Source organism: Dreissena polymorpha, chromosome 5 (genome assembly GCF_020536995.1).
Source record: "Dreissena polymorpha isolate Duluth1 chromosome 5, UMN_Dpol_1.0, whole genome shotgun sequence".
Taxonomy (NCBI): Eukaryota; Metazoa; Mollusca; class Bivalvia; order Myida; family Dreissenidae; genus Dreissena; species Dreissena polymorpha.
The window spans coordinates 40,830,016-40,850,596 of NC_068359.1; the positions used below are offsets into that span (position 1 = coordinate 40,830,016).

Below are 20,581 nucleotides of genomic sequence, written 5' to 3' on the forward strand. Positions count from 1 at the left end.
CAACAACAACAAATACGAATACATTATTGTTGAACATAACAACACGTTTGTTAACGTCATTAAAACACATATTTAAGAGCATTCATTTGAAATTTACATAACCAACTGTCTGTTGAAGGGCGCAGATACCATTGCATTTTGTCATCGTTGCCTTTTTTTTCTTAGACAAGGTAAATAATTGTGTTACATTAATACAAACGTATTTCGGATGTTGTTATTCGGACATACATTATAATTTGCTCCCTCAGTTAGCGCCGTACACAGTTTATTTACCCTCATTAAAATTTAAATCCTATTCATACATAACTGATGATTTACAATTAAAATGAACTCAAATTAATTGGAATTGTGTTTATTGTATAATACAATGAACAAAAATGCAATAAACTCAAATTAATTAGTTCTGTTATAGCTATTACTATGGTTTATAGACGTTTCGTGCCACTACAAGTTCGTGCCACTGATATTTGTGTTGAAAAGAGGTACTGACTAATGGGGTTATTTACCCTCGGGACTTCGGTTGAAAACCATTGCCCGAGCACACTGCTTAACATAGAACTCTGCATAAAAAGCCGAAAACGGCCATACAATGGACAGCCCGATTTTACTGGGCTGTACCATTGGTATAAATATAAAACTTTGCAGTGTTGGTGCGGTGCCTTAATAAAAATCTATTGGTTTAAAAATATATAACCCTTATATGAAGCGTTAAAAAGACACAGTGCTATACAGTGAATAGGCCTAACGCGGTTAAAAAAGCGGCGTTTTAATTGGTTGATGCGCTTATATAACGATGGCGCTGATTGGCCGAAATTTCTTATTAAGGATTGCCAGTAGGTCAATCCGTTTTAAAATAGATTTTCCCACGGCTGACTTTGTACTTTTAAGAAAAATGTAAACAATAATGGTTTATATGCAAAAATATAAATGAAAGAAAAAGAATGAGTTAATCCAAAAGAACTTGGAGTTGTTTTATAGTATTAGATTACTATGTTTTTGTTACGTTACTGTACTTTTTATTAATTTATATCATTCATATGATGTTGTTATTGTATGTTATTCTTTGTATTGTTTTTTAAGGAGGAGAGAGAGAAAGAATAGCCCAATTTTTATAAGTAAAGATGGTGAAAACACACATACTGTTGTATGTGGCAGCATCATTACCAGACCCACTGTTCAGTATATACTGCAATGGGTTTGTTGGAGTCTTTAGACTTTGTGATCTGTGGTTTAAAAATTTGAATCCAAATAGGACTATTTTAATATATTAATTATAGAAAAAGGAATACACAGATGTGTAATATGTTTGTGTAACAAAATAATAATATTTGAGGGTTTTCCAGATCACAAAGTGGTTGAACATTGCCACAATATGTTTACATGCATAGTCAAGTACCATTTTTATGTGTATGTTTAAAGTTTAAACTAAGCGCCAAACAACAAGATCTAATCATAAGAGAGATATGTTTATATCTAAGAACATTTATTAATAGGGATGCCAGAGCCTGATTTAACAGCTCTCAAATGTAGAGTGAAGTTGCATGTGCAAATGCAATTATATGAGAAGGAAAGGAAAAAAAAGACAATATATGATATCACATAGAGTGTGTAACTCTCAATTATATATTAATATTGCAATTGAGTATTGAGTTGATAAAAAATTAATGAGTACAAGTTTATGTATGTGGCTCAATGTTGAACACTTGCAGACAGGGAATATAGCCGTAATGCTCCAACATAAGACCCTGTCTGTATGGAACTTAAGGAGGATTGGGCTATGGAAAAGAGAGATCCCCCCAGAGTGGCATTAAAACAATATTTAAAAGTGGGTTTAGTAATAAACCCTTATATGTTAAGGGCAATAACTTACGTGTCTCCAAACGGTCACCTTCATAGGGCCACATAAAAATTAAGGGTAAGACAATGTACTTTACAGTTAAAAATAAGACAGACAGCTAAATTTGTACAAGATGTACCTTATTTACAATATGTACAGGACTATATGCATTTATATATTTAAAATACATGTTGCCACCCTGGAGGGTTGAAAGAAGGAGAGATTTTATGGAAGTGTAGGCCGATGTGGGTGGGGGAAAAGAAGAGCCAGCAGGGGTGGTGTCACTCAGTTGTACTAAGGGAGGTAATTGTGATGATGAAGTCTACAATGGTTGTTTCCCCTGGACCAGAGGGAGTGCACGGTAAATGAAAAATAGTTTGTATACTATTGAAGGAAAATTGATAATGGTAAGATGTAAAATGGTAAAAAGACCAAATATTACCTAGATACGTTAAGATAAACCCTAAAAGCTCTAATCTATCCAATATTATTAGTATACTGATGATAACATTGGAGGAAATAATACTAAAGTACCTTATATGGTATCCAAAATGACAATTAGACAGTAAAACCGAGGCAATTTGCTATATAAAATAGCAATTTAATATAAAAATTAGGATATTTGCTATAAAAGTAGCAATTTTAACATGAGTTAATGCAATAATAATAAAATTAAGGCAATTTGCTATATAAAATAGCAGTTTTCACAAAAATAAGGAAATTGCTACACAAGATAGCAGTTATAATAATCCTTAATGTACTCCAAGGTACAAGATTAGTACTTTCAACAAGGTCGACAATACTTTGTCCTAAATAGGGCTAAATAGGTGTTTATAATGGTATAAGGCCCTGCACCGTGCACTCCAGTCCGACATGGTTCTTCGAGTTTGAAGGGGAAAGGGTGGGGTGTCAAAGAGGAAGGGAGGGGGTGCAATGCAGCCAACAATCCCAGGTTACTGGACAGCCTCGTCCTTTCTTGTAGTAAGAAATGCCCTAAAATATGATTATATTAAAAAACTGAAAAATGTAAATGGTGGACTAACGTCATGCTCTCATAAAAAATGTATTAAAATAAAGAAGACCAGGTCAATGCCATTGGCCTGATTTAGAAAGGGCGGGGTAGAACAATAAACCCATTAAAAACTAAAATAAAGGTTGTGTAAAAGCGCCACAAATCCAACACAATTATTTGATTACATCAGGTTTGTGCAGAGATTACACATTTTTAAAAGAAAACAGTCACAAGACTGTATAATTAGGTGGGTGTTGGCTGCTCTCCCTCCCCCAATGACCTAGATTTTGTCAGTTATTTGACAATCTAGTAAGTATTTGGCGAGGGCAGAGAAGACCGGGCCACTAGCTGCTCCCTTGGGGTCTAGCACGTTGGTAAGGTTAAAAACTAGTCCATGGGAGTGCAATGCAGCTTCAAGGTGGTCCCTCTGCGCCTTATGGTTAGGACAGTGTAGCAGCATGTGGGGCGCAGTGAGAGGTTCCTGGCACCTAGGACATGCAGGGTCTATACCGAGGACATACTTTCCTGCGCCACCGGGTAATAGGGTGGTTCCCATCCTCAGGCGCGTGATGGCTCTGTCAAGCACAATGCTTGCTGAGTATCTGTCAGGCGGCCTGAGGGTTTTCGCAGGTCTAGTAAAAGTATGTCGACGGGAAGACAAATTGTCGGTCCGGAGATTCCACTCGCCCAAAACAAATTTCTTTGTCAGGGAGTAGATCTCAGAAGGTGCCAGGGGTTCCCCAACATCTACGGCCCCCCTCAAGAGGCCCTCTTTGGCCCCCCTGTCGGCCTGTTCATTCCCACTGATGTTGACATGTGCTGGACACCATACTAATGTGACCTTTAAAGATTTATCTAGGCACTGTTGATGAAGTTCCAAAATGCTAGCTAAAATATCAGGCCTAGATCTGCTATTTCTGTTTTTTATGGACTCAAGAGATGACATTGAGTCTGATAAAATAGCAGTTTTAGTAGGTTTATTGACCAATATCCAGCACAGAGAGAATTTAATTGCCAAAAGTTCTGCTGTAAAAATAGAGAGATTGTTGCTGAGCCTGTGCGTTTTACTAATGTTTTTTGAAGGGATTACAAAAGAGTTGGCTACCAAACCAGAGTTAGGGCATTTGGAGCCGTCAGTGTAGATTTTTAGATGCTCAGCATACATATTATCTATAAGAGAGAGAGCTTCTGACTTGATGTGTTGTGGCAAGTCAGTTTTCGTTATTTTATTAGAGAGTGATAGGTCAACATCAATGGGTCCAAGCGTCCAGGGGGGGGCCTTGGAGGGCCTCAGGTCTGCTACATGTACCTTGTCGAGACCGGCATCCTCAACCAGGGTCCTAATACTCGCACCAAAAGGTAGGGCGACATGCTTACGCTTAAGTATTTTCCCCTTGACGAAGGTGCCAGTCCCGACAAGTTTGTTTACGGGGTTTGAACCATGCCGAGACTTAACCCTGGCCCAGAAATTGAGGGACTGTTGTTTTCTACGCAAGTCAAGAGGTAACACACCGGCCTCCTCCTCTAGCAGTGCACCCGGTGTACAGTTTAGGGCTCTCAGAGCTATCCTTAGGGCCTTGTGTTGAATGGCATCAACCATTTTTAGGGCGTTTGGCTTAGCATATGCATAGATTTGGGCTCCATAATCTAGCTTTGGACGTATAAGGGACTTGTAGAGTGTTAAGAGGCTATTTTTATCTGATCCGAAACCTGTGCCTCTTAACATTCTCATTAAATTTAGGTCCCTTTCGCACCTTTCTGCCAAATATTTGAAGTGGTGAGTAAAAGTTAACTGTTTATCTAGGTACATACCTAGAAATTTCACCACTTTTTCAAAGATAATTTTGGTGCCGCCTAAATTTAAGTCCAAAGAGTGCTGAAATTGTTCGCCAAATAGTACTCCTACTGTTTTGGTTGGAGAAATTTTGAATCCCCATTCAATTGCCCATTTCCATATGGAGTCTAAGCCTGCTTGAGCCCTCTTTTGCAGGCGTAACATGTTAGACCCCTTTAACCAAGTGCCTGAGTCATCGGCAAACTGGGAGATAACCATTCCTGAGTCTTTTACGGCATCAGGTAGACCGTTTACGATGAGGGAGAACAGAGTTGGGGATATTACGGACCCCTGAGGGGTTCCGCGGTCAGTTATGGCTACCTCTGATAACTCCCCATCGACCCTGACCTGGATTTTACGGCCCTCTAGGAATGCTCTGAGGTAGTGGAAACAGTATCCAGTGATTCCATAGTCAGCTAGCTTTTTTAGTATGCCGAAGGTCCATGTTAAATCAAAGGCGGCCTGAAGGTCCAAAAAAATTGCTAATACTGATTGCCCTTGATTTTTTGCAGAAAGAATATCATGTTGTAATCTAGCTAGCTGATCAAGAGTAGATCGCCCCTTCCTAAAGCCAGACTGGAAGGGGTTTAGTATGTTATTTGATTCCAATAAGTGTTCTAATCTATTTTTGACCATTATTTCTAGTAATTTACCTGCATGTGATGTTAGACTTATTGGTCGATATGAGTTTGGATCATTTTGAAAAGAGGTAGACGTCCCACTGATTATATATAGGCAGATAGGTGTGAATAATGCCGTATAGGTGTGAATGATATTGGAGTGTATATTAATGTTGAAAATTACAACAATGTTGACAATTATAATAATAAATAACTAAAAATAAAATGATTTATTGTTGTTAACTTATTATACAAATATTTGTAAATAGTTCATTATGTTCAATAAATATAAAACATAAAGTGTTGTTATTTTTTATGCATCATGTGTATGTGTTTGTAAAAATAAAACAAAATGATTTATTGATAGTATAAAATGTGTGTTGTTTGTTGAATTCACAAAACTAGTAATGGCTTGCGAATATCCTTGTGTGTACTGTGCACAGAATGTTGGTGAAGAAGATGAAGCCAACTCATGCGATGAATGTGAAAGATGGCAGCATCTGTCGTGTGAGACTGGGGTCAGTGCGACCTAGGGTTTTACGTGCCTCGAGTTGTGCCGTGAGGCAGAAACAGTGGATCTAACAATCCGCCTAGTGTCGGAACAAGCCCTGACTCGGGTACACCGGAAAATATTCAAAGAAGTGCACGGGCGACTCTTCAAGATCTGGGAGAAGTATGAAGACAATGACATAACAACTACTGAACTCCTGAGAGCGTGCAGCCATATCATCGGGCTGGGACCGAGCACAACCATGGACAAAATTCACAATGATGACTTCTGAAATGCAATACATTGTATATCTGATTTGTGTATGTATAGGAAAGGATAGTATGCTGTTGTATTTTTGTTTATATATTTATGTACTTTTGTATATGTGAATTAAAACATTTTAAATTGTATGTATGCATTCACTTCTGATATTGTTTATGTCAATTTATTGCAAATGTTTCAATATATTTATGTAATAAATCTAGATATTGTTAAAATGTATGTATGCATTCACTTCTGATATTGTTAATGTCAATTTATTGCAAATGTTTTAATATATTTATGTAATAAATCTAGATATTGTTAAAATGATTGTATGCATTCACTTTTGGTTATGGTTAATGTCAATGTTTTGAAAATGTTTTATGTAAATTTTTGTTAATGTATTGTATTAAGCATGTAAATTGACTCTTAAACAATCATGAAATAAAACAATCTTGTTTTAACATTGAACAGATGTTACAATCAAAGGTGCGAAAGTTTGCTGTTATTATTCACACCTTCTATACGGTATTATTCACACCTATCCGCCTATATATTATCAGTTGGGCGAAACGTACAATGCCCTCCTACACAAATATCAGTGGCACGAACTGGTAGTGGCACGAAACGTCCAGCACCCATTACTATAATACTATAATTAATACATCATAGTTAATATTTAAGTCTTGTATGCAGGCTAGCATGTGTTAGCATAAATGGTGATGGAACATTATACAATCTTGGGACGAATTGGAGAGGGAGCCCATGGGATCGTTCTAAAAGCAAAACACATTGAGGTAAGCAAATCTATTAGGGCTGTGGTTGACATGTTTGAGATTCTTTTCCCATAATGACAATATTTGTTTTTAATTCAATAGCTATCGTTTGAAAAAAAAACTTAGCCTAATAATAATGACCTTATTAAAAAAAAATTAACCCTGAATTTGTTTTAATCTTCACATTTATTATACTTTGGGGTATTAATGTGTTTCTTACATTAGCAAAGCAAACATATACTGGTAGCATACTGCTGGGTAGCAAAATAAAAACTCGTTCTCATTTACATAGTATTTTTAGAGAGTTGCCCATAATTATTTAATGTAACACTTTCTGAGTATGATGTAGAAATGCAGTCCAGAATTGCTATTGGTAAATTGGAAGAGATATTATTAAATAATGTTGATTTCAAAGTCCACTTAAGTTAATGTACATGAAACTTTTAGTTTAGTTTAAACCTATTTTTTTTAGCTCGATTGTATTGAAAGTACTAACTACTTATTTGAAACGCTGTCAAGTCCGTTTCCTGGGCCTAGAACCAGTACTTTGTGTCTTTGGGGGAGGTCAAAAGAACGCTCCAACAGTGGGGATTGAACCTGTGACCTCCCGGTCGTTAGGCAGACACCATATCCATTACATCACAGCGAACTGATGCACATGAAACTGTTGTAAGTTAACAGTTGTAAACAAATTCTCATCTATCATTTGGATATAAACACATTTAAATAAACAAATTTACTTTTTGACGTTAGTTTTGCTTTGGAGTCACTAATCTTATTTTAACAGCGATAGTTTTGTGTTTTTTTTCATAAAGAACCTGAAAACTGTCAGGAAAAAAATACAACGTTAAAAATTCCTGCACAAAGTAAAGTTGTGTAAATTTTGTTCCAAAATTGCGTCATTGGCAAAAGAACAAATACAAGTGTCTAGTTGTGTGTAACCACAAGCACCATTCTCCATGTACTCTGGCAAAAAAAACACAGCATGTTTGATCAATCAGGCCATTTTCTTGTTAATTTTCTATTGCTTTCACCACTCTTTTTTTAACTTACTGGTTAAAAGAATCGTTTCTGTAAATAAAATGAGTCACAATATTGAAAAGTACAACAAAAATAAAGGAGGACATCAGCCTTATGGATGCCTGCCGTTGTCAAGGTATGGCTTCAAGAAAATAAAAACTTTTGATGATGACCAACCTGAGTCAGTGTCAAAAGAGTCCCTAGAAATGTATCAGTCAGGGTCTCAGTATAATATATGTAAATGTTAAGTGTCTTTGAGGAATAGTATCAGTCCCAAATGAGTACTGACAATCAGGGAAAAATATTTAAATGCGTTTGTGCAAATAATTACCAATCAATTTAAAATACCAAAATTTGAAGATTTCATGCCATGGGTTTTTACAATGAAATGGTTATTTGCGCTCATTTTTCCCAATTGGGCTGGTACAGATATTTTATCAAAACTGTGCAAATCATGAAATTAAATCGCAAGTGAAAGATTTAGCCATCACCAATGACAACCTCCAACTACTCTGCTTTAATTGCAGGCCATCTATGCAAACAGTTTTTACTATAAATTTATGCTACATATGAAAAGTGATATAACTTAATTATTAAAAATCTTTATTTACTCACTATAACAGGGTTGTTGTTAAGGAGAAATATTAAGTGCACATGATTTGTGGAACATTTAATTATATGCATTAATAATACATAAAAGATAAAAACAAAGATGAAAATGTACAAAATTGACAATCTAAAGGCCTTAGATGTCTTGCCTAAACATTAGATGCTTACAGATTTTTTATCAATGTCATGTTTTAGGATAAAAACAAACTTTTTTATAGCATGTTCTTTTTCGTCTTGTATGTTAAAAACTCATGCTTTAACTGCTGCCATTTGTTTATCATGATTTTATGTAACCTATCATTTCAGAGTGGCGAAGTTGTTGCCTTGAAAAAGATCCCATTGCGTAAACTGGAGGATGGTATACCAAATACTGCTCTCAGGTTTTACAACTTACTTTGGTTGCTTTTACAATTTCAAATTATCAATCATGTTAATATAAATATTTTAGTGAATTAATATACCTGCATAAACAATTAAATGTTTTTACTAAATAAATCTGGATGGTTCAATTTTTGTTTTTGCAATTCTAGACTTTATATTGATGGTATAATTCCTTTGTTACTGCTTTCTATCTTCAAATTAATTGGAAGTTTTGGTTCACATCATATGTTTACAGCATGTCTTATTTTTTAGAGAAATAAAAGCTTTACAAGAGATAGAAGACAATCCATATGTAAGTCTTCAGTTCTATTTCTGCTTTATAGATTGTCCAGTAACAACATTAAAACATGAAAGTTGTAGAAGGTGCCATAATACATGTATTGTGAAGAAATTTTATTATATTGTGTATATGTATTATTAATAAATGCCTGTTGGAAAGCTTAGATATTTTATGTAAACGTTTGATTATTTGTCAAAGATTTAACCCTTTCCCACTTAGAAGCAAAGTGAAAATGGCTATGTGCAAACAGCATAAAACCAGAACAGCCTACGAGTAACTCGCAATATGTTCAGGTTTTATGCTGTTTGCTGCTCTTCAGTATCTTAGGGTTTAAAATGAAGCCTTTAAAGCTTGAATCTAGTTAGAAAGGTCTTTGATTAGATGTAACTTCCTGAGGGACTACAAATGCGTCAAAATATGTATCTATGTTGTAAAGGGTTTAATAACAAATTAACCTTCCTACAGGTTGTGAAACTACGAGAGGTGTTCCCTCATGGCAGCTCCCTTGTGCTGGACTTTGAGTACATGCCCTCTGACCTCTCTGAGGTTATACGCAATTCAGATAAGCCCCTCACAGAGGCCCAGGTGAAATCCTACATGCTCATGCTGCTGAAAGGGGTTGCTTTCTGTCACGAGAACAACATTATGCACAGGGTAATGATATTTCTGACATGGGGAAGACCCTCGCAATTTACAGGCCAGACTGGCGTACGAGGGGAAAAAATTCACAGACCACTTGAAAATTTCAAAGGCCTCAATTTTAATTGTTTTACCCAGGTGGGCATAGAGGAATGGCAAAGTAAATTAAAAATGGGATATTTACTAAATTAGACCTACATGCATTGATTTAAGTGTTATTGCATCACTGCATGTTCATGTATCAATGGCTATGTTTTTGTTTTATGCATAACACTAAAAAATCAATACATACTTGTACTCAATGTTATGAAAATTATTAAATTGTCATAAAAATGACTTGTTAAGTATGTGAAAGAAAATGTTTGTTCATGCCATAAAGTTTTCCTGCGTTAATTTGAAATTAATTGATTGAATAATAAAAAGTTGCTGATCCACAAAATACAAGAGCATGTAGAGTTATACTGTGTCATAGCTTAAATCATTCAGGCAGTTTGTGCCTTGCTATTTCAGGATCTTAAGCCTGCCAATCTTCTGATCAGTTCTACGGGACACCTGAAGATTGCTGACTTTGGTTTGGCGAGAGTTTTCCAGAACAAGGGCAACAGACTGTACAGCCATCAGGTGGCCACTCGGTAATGGGCGTTACATAGAGACATAGATAGCAAAATAAGGATATTGTGGTGGTGGTTTGGAAAATGATGACAATCACGTTGACAATGATGATGATGATGATGAGGAGGTGGTGGAGGAGGATAATGCTGCTGCTGCTGCTGATTGATGATGATGATGATGATGATGATGATGATGATGATGATGATGATGATGATGATGATGATGATGATGATGATGATGATCAATGTGGTTAAAGTTTATTTGATAAGCAGTGTAGTAATTTTAAGTCATTTTCTGTAAGATAATAGTTTTCAACAATCTTTCAAATCTTTTATTAATATTCAGTTTTTTTCTGTGGAAAAGCTTCATAAGTGATGTGTACACTTAATCGTATTTCTATGCCATTTGTTTATTAAAGATGGTACAGAGCCCCAGAACTGTTGTATGGTGCAAGGAAGTATGATGAAGGAGTCGACCTATGGTTGGTTCTATTATTCCTTTAAGTTATCACTTGCATGATATTATGTTCGATCTCTGTATGAATTAGTTATCAAATTATTGGTTTGAACAAATTTTATTATGTTATTTCGTTCAATTTTGAAAAAAAATAAGCGAAATTAACAGATCATGTTATTTGTCTTGCATTTTAAAAACGATTAGGTGTTGGTTTGTGTTTATAATGTTTCAATAATAGTTTGTCCTTGTAAACAATGTATGAATATCTATTCTACATCTCTAGACCGTTCTAACAGTATCTTAAACCTTCTGTTTGCAGGGCAGTAGGCTGTATATTTGGAGAACTGCTGAACAATTCACCACTCTTTCCAGTATGTTTCATTTGCTCACAGTTTTAGCTCACCAGATGGTGGGTTTGTACTTAATGTATATTTTCCTTGTACATGTTTTATAAAAGTTATTGAATAAGTTCAGTCGCACGTATTTCCTGATAATATTTTGTTTGGTGTACCTTAAAACTGACATTTGTATATATTGTTTTAAGAAAATAACTGTTTAGAATTGTAGTTTAATCACATTAAAACAAGTTTTGATATTTGGTTGATTGGAGTCACTCTAGTGGTCTGATATTTGGTTTATTGGAGTCACTCTAGTGGTCTGATATTTGGTTGATTGGAGTCACTCTAGTGGTCTGATATTTGGTTTATTGGAGTCACTCTAGTGGTCTGATATTTGGTTGATTGGAGTCACTCTAGTGGTCTGATATTTGGTTGATTGGAGTCACTCTAGTGGTCTGTATGTCAGTATGTAGGAAGGTCAGTCATCAAAAGTTTGTGGAGTTATAGTCTTCCACATTCTGAACGTTTTTTCATTGAAACAACAAATATCTCATTACCATTAAGCGTACATGTAGATGTGCAAGACAATGTTTTTCATCCCGAGTAATATATATCTACACATTCCAGAGTTATTTAGCATTGAACATAGCTGACCAAGCTTGAATTCAAATAAGAATGTCATGCAAAACATGTCTGCCTGTGTGTTTCTCTACAATGGCAATTTAGTTTTCTATCCTGACAAAGTTCTTTTTGATAAATATTAAAATCAACATTTTAATATCTTACTCTGCTCCTTAAGTGCTTCTTGTATAAAATACTTGCCATTTATATCATGCCCAATGCATAGAACACATCATAGGAATTGTAGCTTGATATAATATCATAGGAATTGTAGCTTGATATTATATCATAGGAATTGTAGCATGATATAATATCATAGGAATTGTAGCTTGATATAATAAATAAAACAAAGAGGATTTGCTGAGCTTTAACATTAATGAACAGTATAAGCAGATTGTTAAAGGTACTTCAATAAGTCTTCTTTCTCTCTCTAGGGGGAGAATGACATCAAGCAGCTGTGCTGTGTACAGGGAGTGTTGGGGACACCGAACGAGAAGATATGGCCGGTATGTATGGCTAGCAATTGTGTCATTAACAGTTATATTATGAACACTCTATATAGACACAGGTCACCTGGTCATAGTGGAAATGGTGCGTGCCTTGCAACTGGGAGGTCCTAGGTTCAATGTCGGATGCAGGAATATTCTTAAGATTACAAGTACTGGTTATACCCAGGAAACAGACTCAAAAGCATCTCAATAACCCTAAGGCTTGTTTATTCAATCTGACTTAAATAAGTAGGTTTAAAGTAACACTCCATATATGGGCTATATTTTATTCTTATCATAAAGAAGTAAGCACACAACTTTTTTGCTCAAGTCTCAGTTGAATACACAACTAGATATGATGGTGTAAAAACTTAGTCACTAGGGAAATAAAAAGAAAATGCTTGACAATGATCGTACTGTAAGACAAGCTTCATATGTCAATGTGAAATTATCTATTGTTCTGTGAGACAAACTTAAATCTGTCAATATGAAATTGTCTATCCTACTACAAGACAAGTTTTATTGTCAATATGAAATCGTCGGTTTACAAACATCAAACATTTCGAACAAACTGTGAGGACAGTTTCATCTGCCAATATGAAATCATCTATCGCACTGTAACACAAGCTTCATATGTCAATATGAAATCGTCTCTGGTACTTTAAGACTATCTTAAACTGTCAATATGAAATCATCTATGGTACTGTAAGACAAGCTCATCTTTCAATATGAAAAAGTATAAGTACTTTAAGAAATTTTTTATCTGTCAATATTCAATTGTCTATCAATCTGTAAAAAAATGTCTATCTAACTGTTAGGCAAGCTTTATTTGTCAATATGAAATAGGCTATCTAACTATAAGTATAATGAGACAATCCTCATCTGTCAATACCACTGCCGGCAGGGAATGCACGAGTTACCGGACTACAACAAGATCACGTTCCCTGAGGCTCACCCGGTGCCGTTCGAGAAGGTGGTGCCTGACGCCTCCCTGGAGGCCCTTGACCTCCTGAAGAAGTTCCTTGTGTACCAGTCCAAAAACAGGATATCAGCCAAGGAGGTACTTAACATCATGTGTCATGGGAAAATCTGAACCTTTTGGCCTCAGGTGCTTGCAGTCTTCACCATGTATCTTGGGTAGATCTTAACAATTTACCTTCAGTTGCATGCTCTTTCAATACTTGAAGAGACAAAATACTAATTACCACCTTATTTATAGATTCAAGTAGCTTGCTGAATATTTTTGTTTGTTATTTAATTCTAATGTTATGCACTTCTGGACTATAAAAAGACGTCAAGGATTCTTTGATGTAAGCTCGAACGCTAATCCTCACTGCAGTAGCAGTTTAAATATGCTGCTTAACTTCCCATGTTGTATATTTTGTTTTCATTATCTAGTTAAAAGGGCTTTAAAATTTGTTATATTGCTCCTAACAGACAAGTATATTACATGTATCCATTTTTTGCTTGTTCCGTTGAGCTTTTTGTACAAGAAATATTTAAAATCTTAATCCAGACACATCCATTGCTCTACTCTACAAAGACAGTGTCACTGGAACAATCATTTTTTTTGTGGAAAAATATAAACTGTTAAAATAACCATGGTAACCTTTTAATTCGGTTTGATTTGTTTATGCTCCAACTTTGGAATGCATTTTAATAGCCCTTGTGCATCCTTCCATCCTTGGGATTTCGTGTTGTTCATATTTTTTTAGTTATGGATGCTTGAATGATAAAACTTTACAAAAATATGCACCATCACGTGAACTTACGCGTTTGATGTTTCCCGCATATCAGAAGTAATGTCACATTTTTTACATCAATTTAAGTTTGGATTATTTTATTCATGGTGTTGTGAGACAAAATAAGAATTTGAAGTCATCCTTTTTACTGACGCATGTCTATTGTCACTGCATAACCTTAATAACACGTTAATAGCTGGTGTAAACATCTGTACGCATATTAAGACACAGTGTGATTAAGGTCACCACAGATTCGCAATGATGTTAAGTTTTAAGTGTTTCACTTTCTGCAGTTACTGATTATCTGACAAGAGTACACAATATAACCATTTCATTAGGCCCTATGAAAGCCCTGTCTACGGTACTGCAGTTCTGTCACACCACCCTCTGGTGTGTATGTACATGTATACTCATTCTCTATGGCCATATGCAAGCCCTGTCCACCGCAGTTCTGTAAAACTGCCCCTTTGTCTATACGTGCAGGCGCTGGTGCATCCATATTTCTTCACGGAACCACTTCCGGCTCACCACTCAGAGCTGCCGATCCCGCAGCGCAGCCAGCGCGGACTCCAGCGGCGGCAGAACGCGCACCAGTACAACATAGAGGCCCCACTTGACAAGTCCTGCATTGACCCAGAGCTCCTGGCGCCACATGTCGTGAAAATTAAATGATCTCTTTCCGTTTTATTGCAATTAATGTGGTTTGAGTTTAGACATGGTATAGACTTTAGTTTATCACCATGGCCAAGGAATGTAAATAGGCTCGAGCTTGTAACGGAAATGCGATCTTTTAGAGATATTGGTAGTTTGTCATCGTTTGGGATCGCATTTTCACTAGTGAAGCACAATTTGATGTTCGTATATTTTTATAAAGGCTGAATTAATAAGTGGAAAATTTTATTCCGATATAGATTGATTAATAGTTTTGAAAACGATTTTGAAAGAGAAATGTGTTGCCTTATTTTAATGAAAAAACCCTGACCTGATGATATTTGTTTGCCTCAGAGCTTCAGGTGAACGATTTATATTACGGTAATACCGATAAGTTACTTCGATTGCGGCGAAATAACAAACCTTACATTCGGGAGTGCATTTCCTTAATGTGATTGACATATTTAAGAAGCGTTGATTGTATTTCACCTTATTATGTACTTGTATGACATGAACATTTTGTGTTACCGGTAGATCTGTGATATACATTAAATTTATAATAAAGAAGCAGACAGGTGTGTTACGTTTTTTTTGTTGTTGTGTAAATGTATAAAATGAATTAATATAATGCTTCTTTTAAGATCATACGCTATTAAAATAGTTGTAAACGTTTGACAGAGCAGCTTTTTTTATCAAATAAGGCATCAATTAACTATACTGCTGAAAGTTATCGACGACATAATTATGGGTCACTGTTTGCGGCGTTAAAATTTGGACCAGAATAAATTGATGAGTTGTTTCCCGGAAATGTGTCCCCCAAACTTAGGAGCCATTGATCGCAATAAAAATACTTTCATTCCATTTTCGATATCATCAAAGGCGAGCATAAGGCGCAGACTAACGTTGTGTTGACTTAATTGGTGAAAATTCCTGCCAGAAGTTATCAATTTATTTTATAATAATGTCCTATTTAACTAATAGTGTTTTCCAAAAACAGCAATCTTTGTCGTAAAATATGTGGATTTAACCTTAATAATAATTTTAACTAAAATCTGATTAAAATAAAATTGGATGTGTGGTAAATTGACTGTTCTCATGTAACGTATTTGCGTGCGGCAAATCTGACCAATGAATTGGCGGTATAAACAGCCAATATTGATGATTCCCCCGAAGTTTCCGCACTAACCGTCCGCACTTGTTGGTTTCCGCTCTCTAACTCGTATCAGTTATCATCTAATCGTCACGAAACTTTCTGAAAATGTCTGTTACCATATAACGGAGGGCATGTTCAATAACTATCTAAATCTCGCCAGGCTCTTAGGAGTTATGGACGTCCGTTCGCCCCGATGTCCGTCCAAAAAATCCTTTTTTAGCCTTAACTTTACTCAAATATAAACTATCGTACGACGTCATGCGTGTAACACCCGTCTCTTTATTTCAGAGGTAATGGCCACTCTAAGAAGTCGAAGGCCAGTTTGGTCATTGAACAAATTTTCCTGTCTCCGCCATAATTGAGCCATATTTTGATACATTTAAAAAAATAACTTGGAAAATGTAAATTTTTATGAAACGGCGTCTCGCGTGGTACACCCTTCTCCCTACTACAACAGTCACAATTGGATTTAAAATGTCAAATTAAGCCATTAAACAGCGTGTCCTTTGTTATTCATGTTACAAATGTCGCGTGCATCATCCGTCTCCCTTTCTCAAAGGTCAAGATAACGCTTAAGAGCTCAAAAGTCAAATTTTGCCGTAAAACGGCGTTTAATTGAGATAAGTGTAGTTTTGAGACAAAAGTGGAATGTGGGGCATTCGTATGTATGGACACGGGTCTTCTTTTTACAGCCAATGTTTTGCGTCGAAAATAGACCAAGTTCAGATAAGTCTTGTGTAGACAACTTTAAAATATTGTGTGCAACTGTGTTGGTAGGTATGACATGAAATTCAACCAATTGCTATATTGTACTTAAGGTATGTATCCCTTAAAAAGTTCACAATTAGACTTACACAATAACTTGACTAGTGTTTGTGCAATCATTACTTAACTTTTGTAACTATTGTGGGCATTCAAGTTTAACCTATTTTTTAAGCATGCTATAGTCATACTTGTGTAAAGCCTCGTAAGATGACACATCGTCCTTAAGATTTCATTAGTCCTAAGGTCGATGATAAGTTAAGTCAGTACGCAAGACGATTACATTAAATTTACGTGAGAGCATGTAACGACAACCCTGCATGGAGTTTGAGCACTAGGCGCTTCAGAGTTCTTGCCCTTTATGGATGCAAAAGTACACAAGTCTCCGTTTTAGCTCTCTTAACGCATTTACTTTTTATCAAACCTCAAAACTTTCCAGTTATCTTTGTTCCCATACAATGGCAGTACATTTCGATAACCAGCTAAAAAAGGGCACCCCATAGGATCCGTTTTTTATGACGGGTTTATATTTCTGACCTTGTTTTATAATTATATTTGTGGACATAAACAACTTATTTGTCATTATGAATCAGCTTCGGTCAATATGTTGTCGTCTGTTGTATACATTTTCAGAATTGTTAGTGTCTTTCTATCGGTACGCATTTATTTTAAGGCTTGACCTTGCTATTTAAATACTGCATTTGAAAGAATTCCTGTTTTAAATGGATGATTGAAACAACTTGCATTTTAATTCAGGGTACGGTGAGAATTAAGCTTTAACACAAACAATTTGAACATTTAAAAGGAAGTTTGGATTTCGGATCGTTAATTACTGCTGTTCTTACAATAAACCTGCCAACTTTTGGCGCTTATATGAGCTTATAATGAGTGGTAACGATAGCCGGTCTCTAATTTGTGGTTAGTCGATAACGTTTAAAAGCCGATTAAGAGTTTTAAAGATGTAAACGTTGATTTTAAGGATCGCCGTATTGCTTAATAATACCTGCTTTCAAATATACGCATTTGCATGATGACTTTTAATGCGTATTGTTTTTGAGGAAACAATTTCACTACTGACTTAAATGTATTGTTATGTTTTGATGAACAGATTGAAGGCGACAGTTAGACGTTTAAATACGGTCACAAACTTAAAATTGGTTACCGGTATACTAATAAAACGAGACGCACATGTTAACTTGAGTAGTTAATACATTGATTTCGACGCATTATTTTAGTTGCTAACTGCGTCTAATGTTTTTTTCAAACTCGTATAAATACCTAATTAAATCCACCTAAGCGACTGATGTCGAAAATCCATCGCAACATCAATCAAAATGGCATTAGTGCCTTTGCAGTGTGTGCAAATACCGTACAAATTACAACGCTACGAAACTACTGTAAATACTGAGACATTGAAAACGGCCAACGATATTTGCACAATTTGTTGAGTTTCTTTTTCCTTTTGTTCAGCAGAAATAAGCTACAGCCATTCAATATTTGTATTCATTTTCTTCGCGCCATGTTAAGTACGCAATCCAGGTGAGTAGCGAGTTATTCTGTTCTGTTCTATAATCTACTTCACAAGTCCTTATGTAATTGTTGAAATTATACCACGCGGGTAAGATATTATATAAATGCTATTCAACATGCTATCAGATTTTTATATTCTGTTCTGTAATTATTTTTATTAAAGTAATTATTATTAGTATTGTATTGTATTATATACATGTAATGATAGTTATTATTATTATTATTATTATTATTATTATTATTATTATTATTATTATTATTATTATTAATATTATTAATATTATTATTATTATTATTATTATTATTATTATTATTATTATTATTATTATTATTATTATAAGTTGTTGGTGGTGTAGTATTAGTCATATTATTAGTTGTATCAGTATTATTGTTAATGTTTTTATGAATTTGTATTATTAATAATGTTATTTTTATAAATTAGCATTTATATGATCATGAAAAGAACTAAACTTAAATTCAACTTTATATTTTTCAAAGATTAATTACGATGAATTGTAAGCAACTATTTGCAGTTGACACAAAAAGATTCAAATCGACGACACAAGAGCTTCCAAGAACGACAAAGAGTGTACGTACTCAATAAAAGTGTGAGCTATTGTTTTGAAATTTTCTACATAAATGCCTTATTAGTAGAAATTGGAACAAATAGTCGAAAATCGGCCAAATATATGAATACTAAATTCGAAATCCTAAATAAGCGATTTTTAAATATAAACAAATAGATTGCATACAAAGTTAAATTTGTATAACTACAAAGTCGCATTTAAAATGGGCGAGATGATTGTTGTGATAATAGGCAGTTTTCATCCCTTCCAGATGCAGTTTGTCCCACTCAGTCTCAGAAAAGACAGAAATTACAGCGATGCAACACTTCACTGCACAGCGTTTATCTCTTATTGGTTATATGACAACACCCGCCAGTCTGCGTGACGAAATTTACGTTTATTGATCACACTTATCATCAATCGCTAATCGATCTCTAATCATCAACTTGAAAGCGCGTCCCACCTGCGACAACCTGCTTTCGAGGTCGCTCCAAAAAGCGGTCAAATTACACACTGTCAACGTGGACGGTCTATGAATCGGCCACTGACCCATTAAAACGATAACGCAATAAATATATAACAGTTTCTCTTGCAAACAGAAAATATTGAATTGACATGACGGTAATTCGATATAAATATGCAAAATGTTGATGTTGTTAGCTACGAAAGTTTTAAAAATAGTAAATAGCTCACATTTCTATGCGCTACGAAGTTTTTATTAAAAAATCAAAATGCTTTTCGCGCGGATTACGTGACGTTTTATATCTTTGCATATAATTTTCAGAATACATGATTTAAACGAATTGAATGGCTTTTAAATTCCATTCGCAGCTACCGGAAGCTTGGTTAGTCTATGCATTGATATACATGAACATAACAAAGCGCCCTGTTCATATGTCTATGTCAGCAGTCAATGTCACTTTAAGTAAATATACAACAATGGAACACACAAACTCTGATCAGAACAAGACAATTCGAGCGCGTTGTCCCCTGACAGGTCTTGTTAAATTGTGTGTTATGTATGCATACATACAATTATTAAAATAAATATTATTGAATCATGAAGGCATCTGTGTTGTAGTAAAAATCGATAAAACATATACTATCTCATATCTCATCTCAATTAATTTTAAACAATCAAAACAATATGATATAAAACGTTAAAATAAAAACAAAAGAACACGCTTCTTTTTGCGTTTTCTTCTGAAACAATTTCATTATTATTAACAGAAAGGGTTTCTAAACTTTTTATATATTTTTTTGCACTTAATCAAAAAGAGCTGGCTACGAATTGCTATTAAAAGGCAAACATATTTACGTATCCATGTCACTACACTACACTGCAATGAATCCTTTCCAAATAAAATACGTTCAACATAAATATTACCCCTTAGTACGTGTCCGAAGCTACGCGCCTGTACGCCTGTACGTCTACCCGACAGAGCGAGGTCGTAAAACTTAACGATGTCTTTTCATGTAAGCTGTACACTGGAGTTAGAGATAACACGGACTATTAAAGTGAAATAAACTTTCTTCTTTTTTGTTGGCTCGTTTTAGGGAAAAGTTTTCGCGTGTGACCTTAAAAGTGGAGTAAAGTGTGGGAACTTCGCATGGTTACTTGGTTAGTTTTCGCTTTTAGTTGTCGCTGATAAGCTCGTATAAAGTTCTTATTTATCTATTTCAATCCTTGATGTAATGTACGCTTTTGTGAACTTTAAATATCGACTAATTTACATGAGTAATACTTCTATAGTGGCAGTCAACTTTTCAGGAAATCGGAACTTCGGAATGCTCGTACCTGTCTTAGAGATGAATAGCTTAACACTTATTTGTCTTTACTACTTTCCGAAACTATACGCGGATTATAAAATACATAAAATATTTTGCTATCGTCATGCTATCG

General features: G+C 35.1%; 2 protein-coding genes across 3 annotated transcripts in view; both read left to right on the plus strand.

Moving 5' to 3' along the window:
* Window positions 1-2: 2 nt before the first annotated feature.
* Window positions 3-15,245, plus strand: LOC127881034 (cyclin-dependent kinase 20-like). The gene is made up of 11 exons (XM_052428621.1): window positions 3-170; window positions 6,751-6,851; window positions 8,766-8,839; window positions 9,093-9,132; window positions 9,586-9,774; window positions 10,270-10,391; window positions 10,790-10,852; window positions 11,147-11,198; window positions 12,221-12,292; window positions 13,179-13,334; window positions 14,500-15,245. The coding sequence occupies exons 2-11, from the start codon at window positions 6,771-6,773 to the stop codon at window positions 14,686-14,688; spliced, it is 1,038 nt and encodes a 345-aa protein (XP_052284581.1). The 5' UTR covers window positions 3-170; window positions 6,751-6,770; the 3' UTR covers window positions 14,689-15,245.
* A 4,850-nt stretch (window positions 15,246-20,095) lies between these two features.
* LOC127881026 (uncharacterized) overlaps window positions 20,096-20,581 on the plus strand; it is a 31,782-nt gene continuing 31,296 nt past the window's right edge. For both annotated transcript variants that reach the window (XM_052428607.1, XM_052428606.1), the window contains exon 1: window positions 20,096-20,299. The gene's annotated coding sequence lies outside the window, so the exon portion shown is untranslated. The remainder of the gene's footprint in view (window positions 20,300-20,581) is intronic.

Bases quoted from the DNA above. Each gene is read 5' to 3' on its own strand.
- LOC127881034 (XM_052428621.1), top strand. From the start codon at position 6,771: ATGGTGATGGAACATTATACAATCTTGGGACGAATTGGAGAGGGAGCC. The intron at 8,840-9,092 runs GTTTTACAACTT...CTTATTTTTTAG, and splicing joins ATACCAAATACTGCTCTCAG to AGAAATAAAAGCTTTACAAG. The intron at 11,199-12,220 runs GTATGTTTCATT...TTCTCTCTCTAG, and splicing joins ACAATTCACCACTCTTTCCA to GGGGAGAATGACATCAAGCA.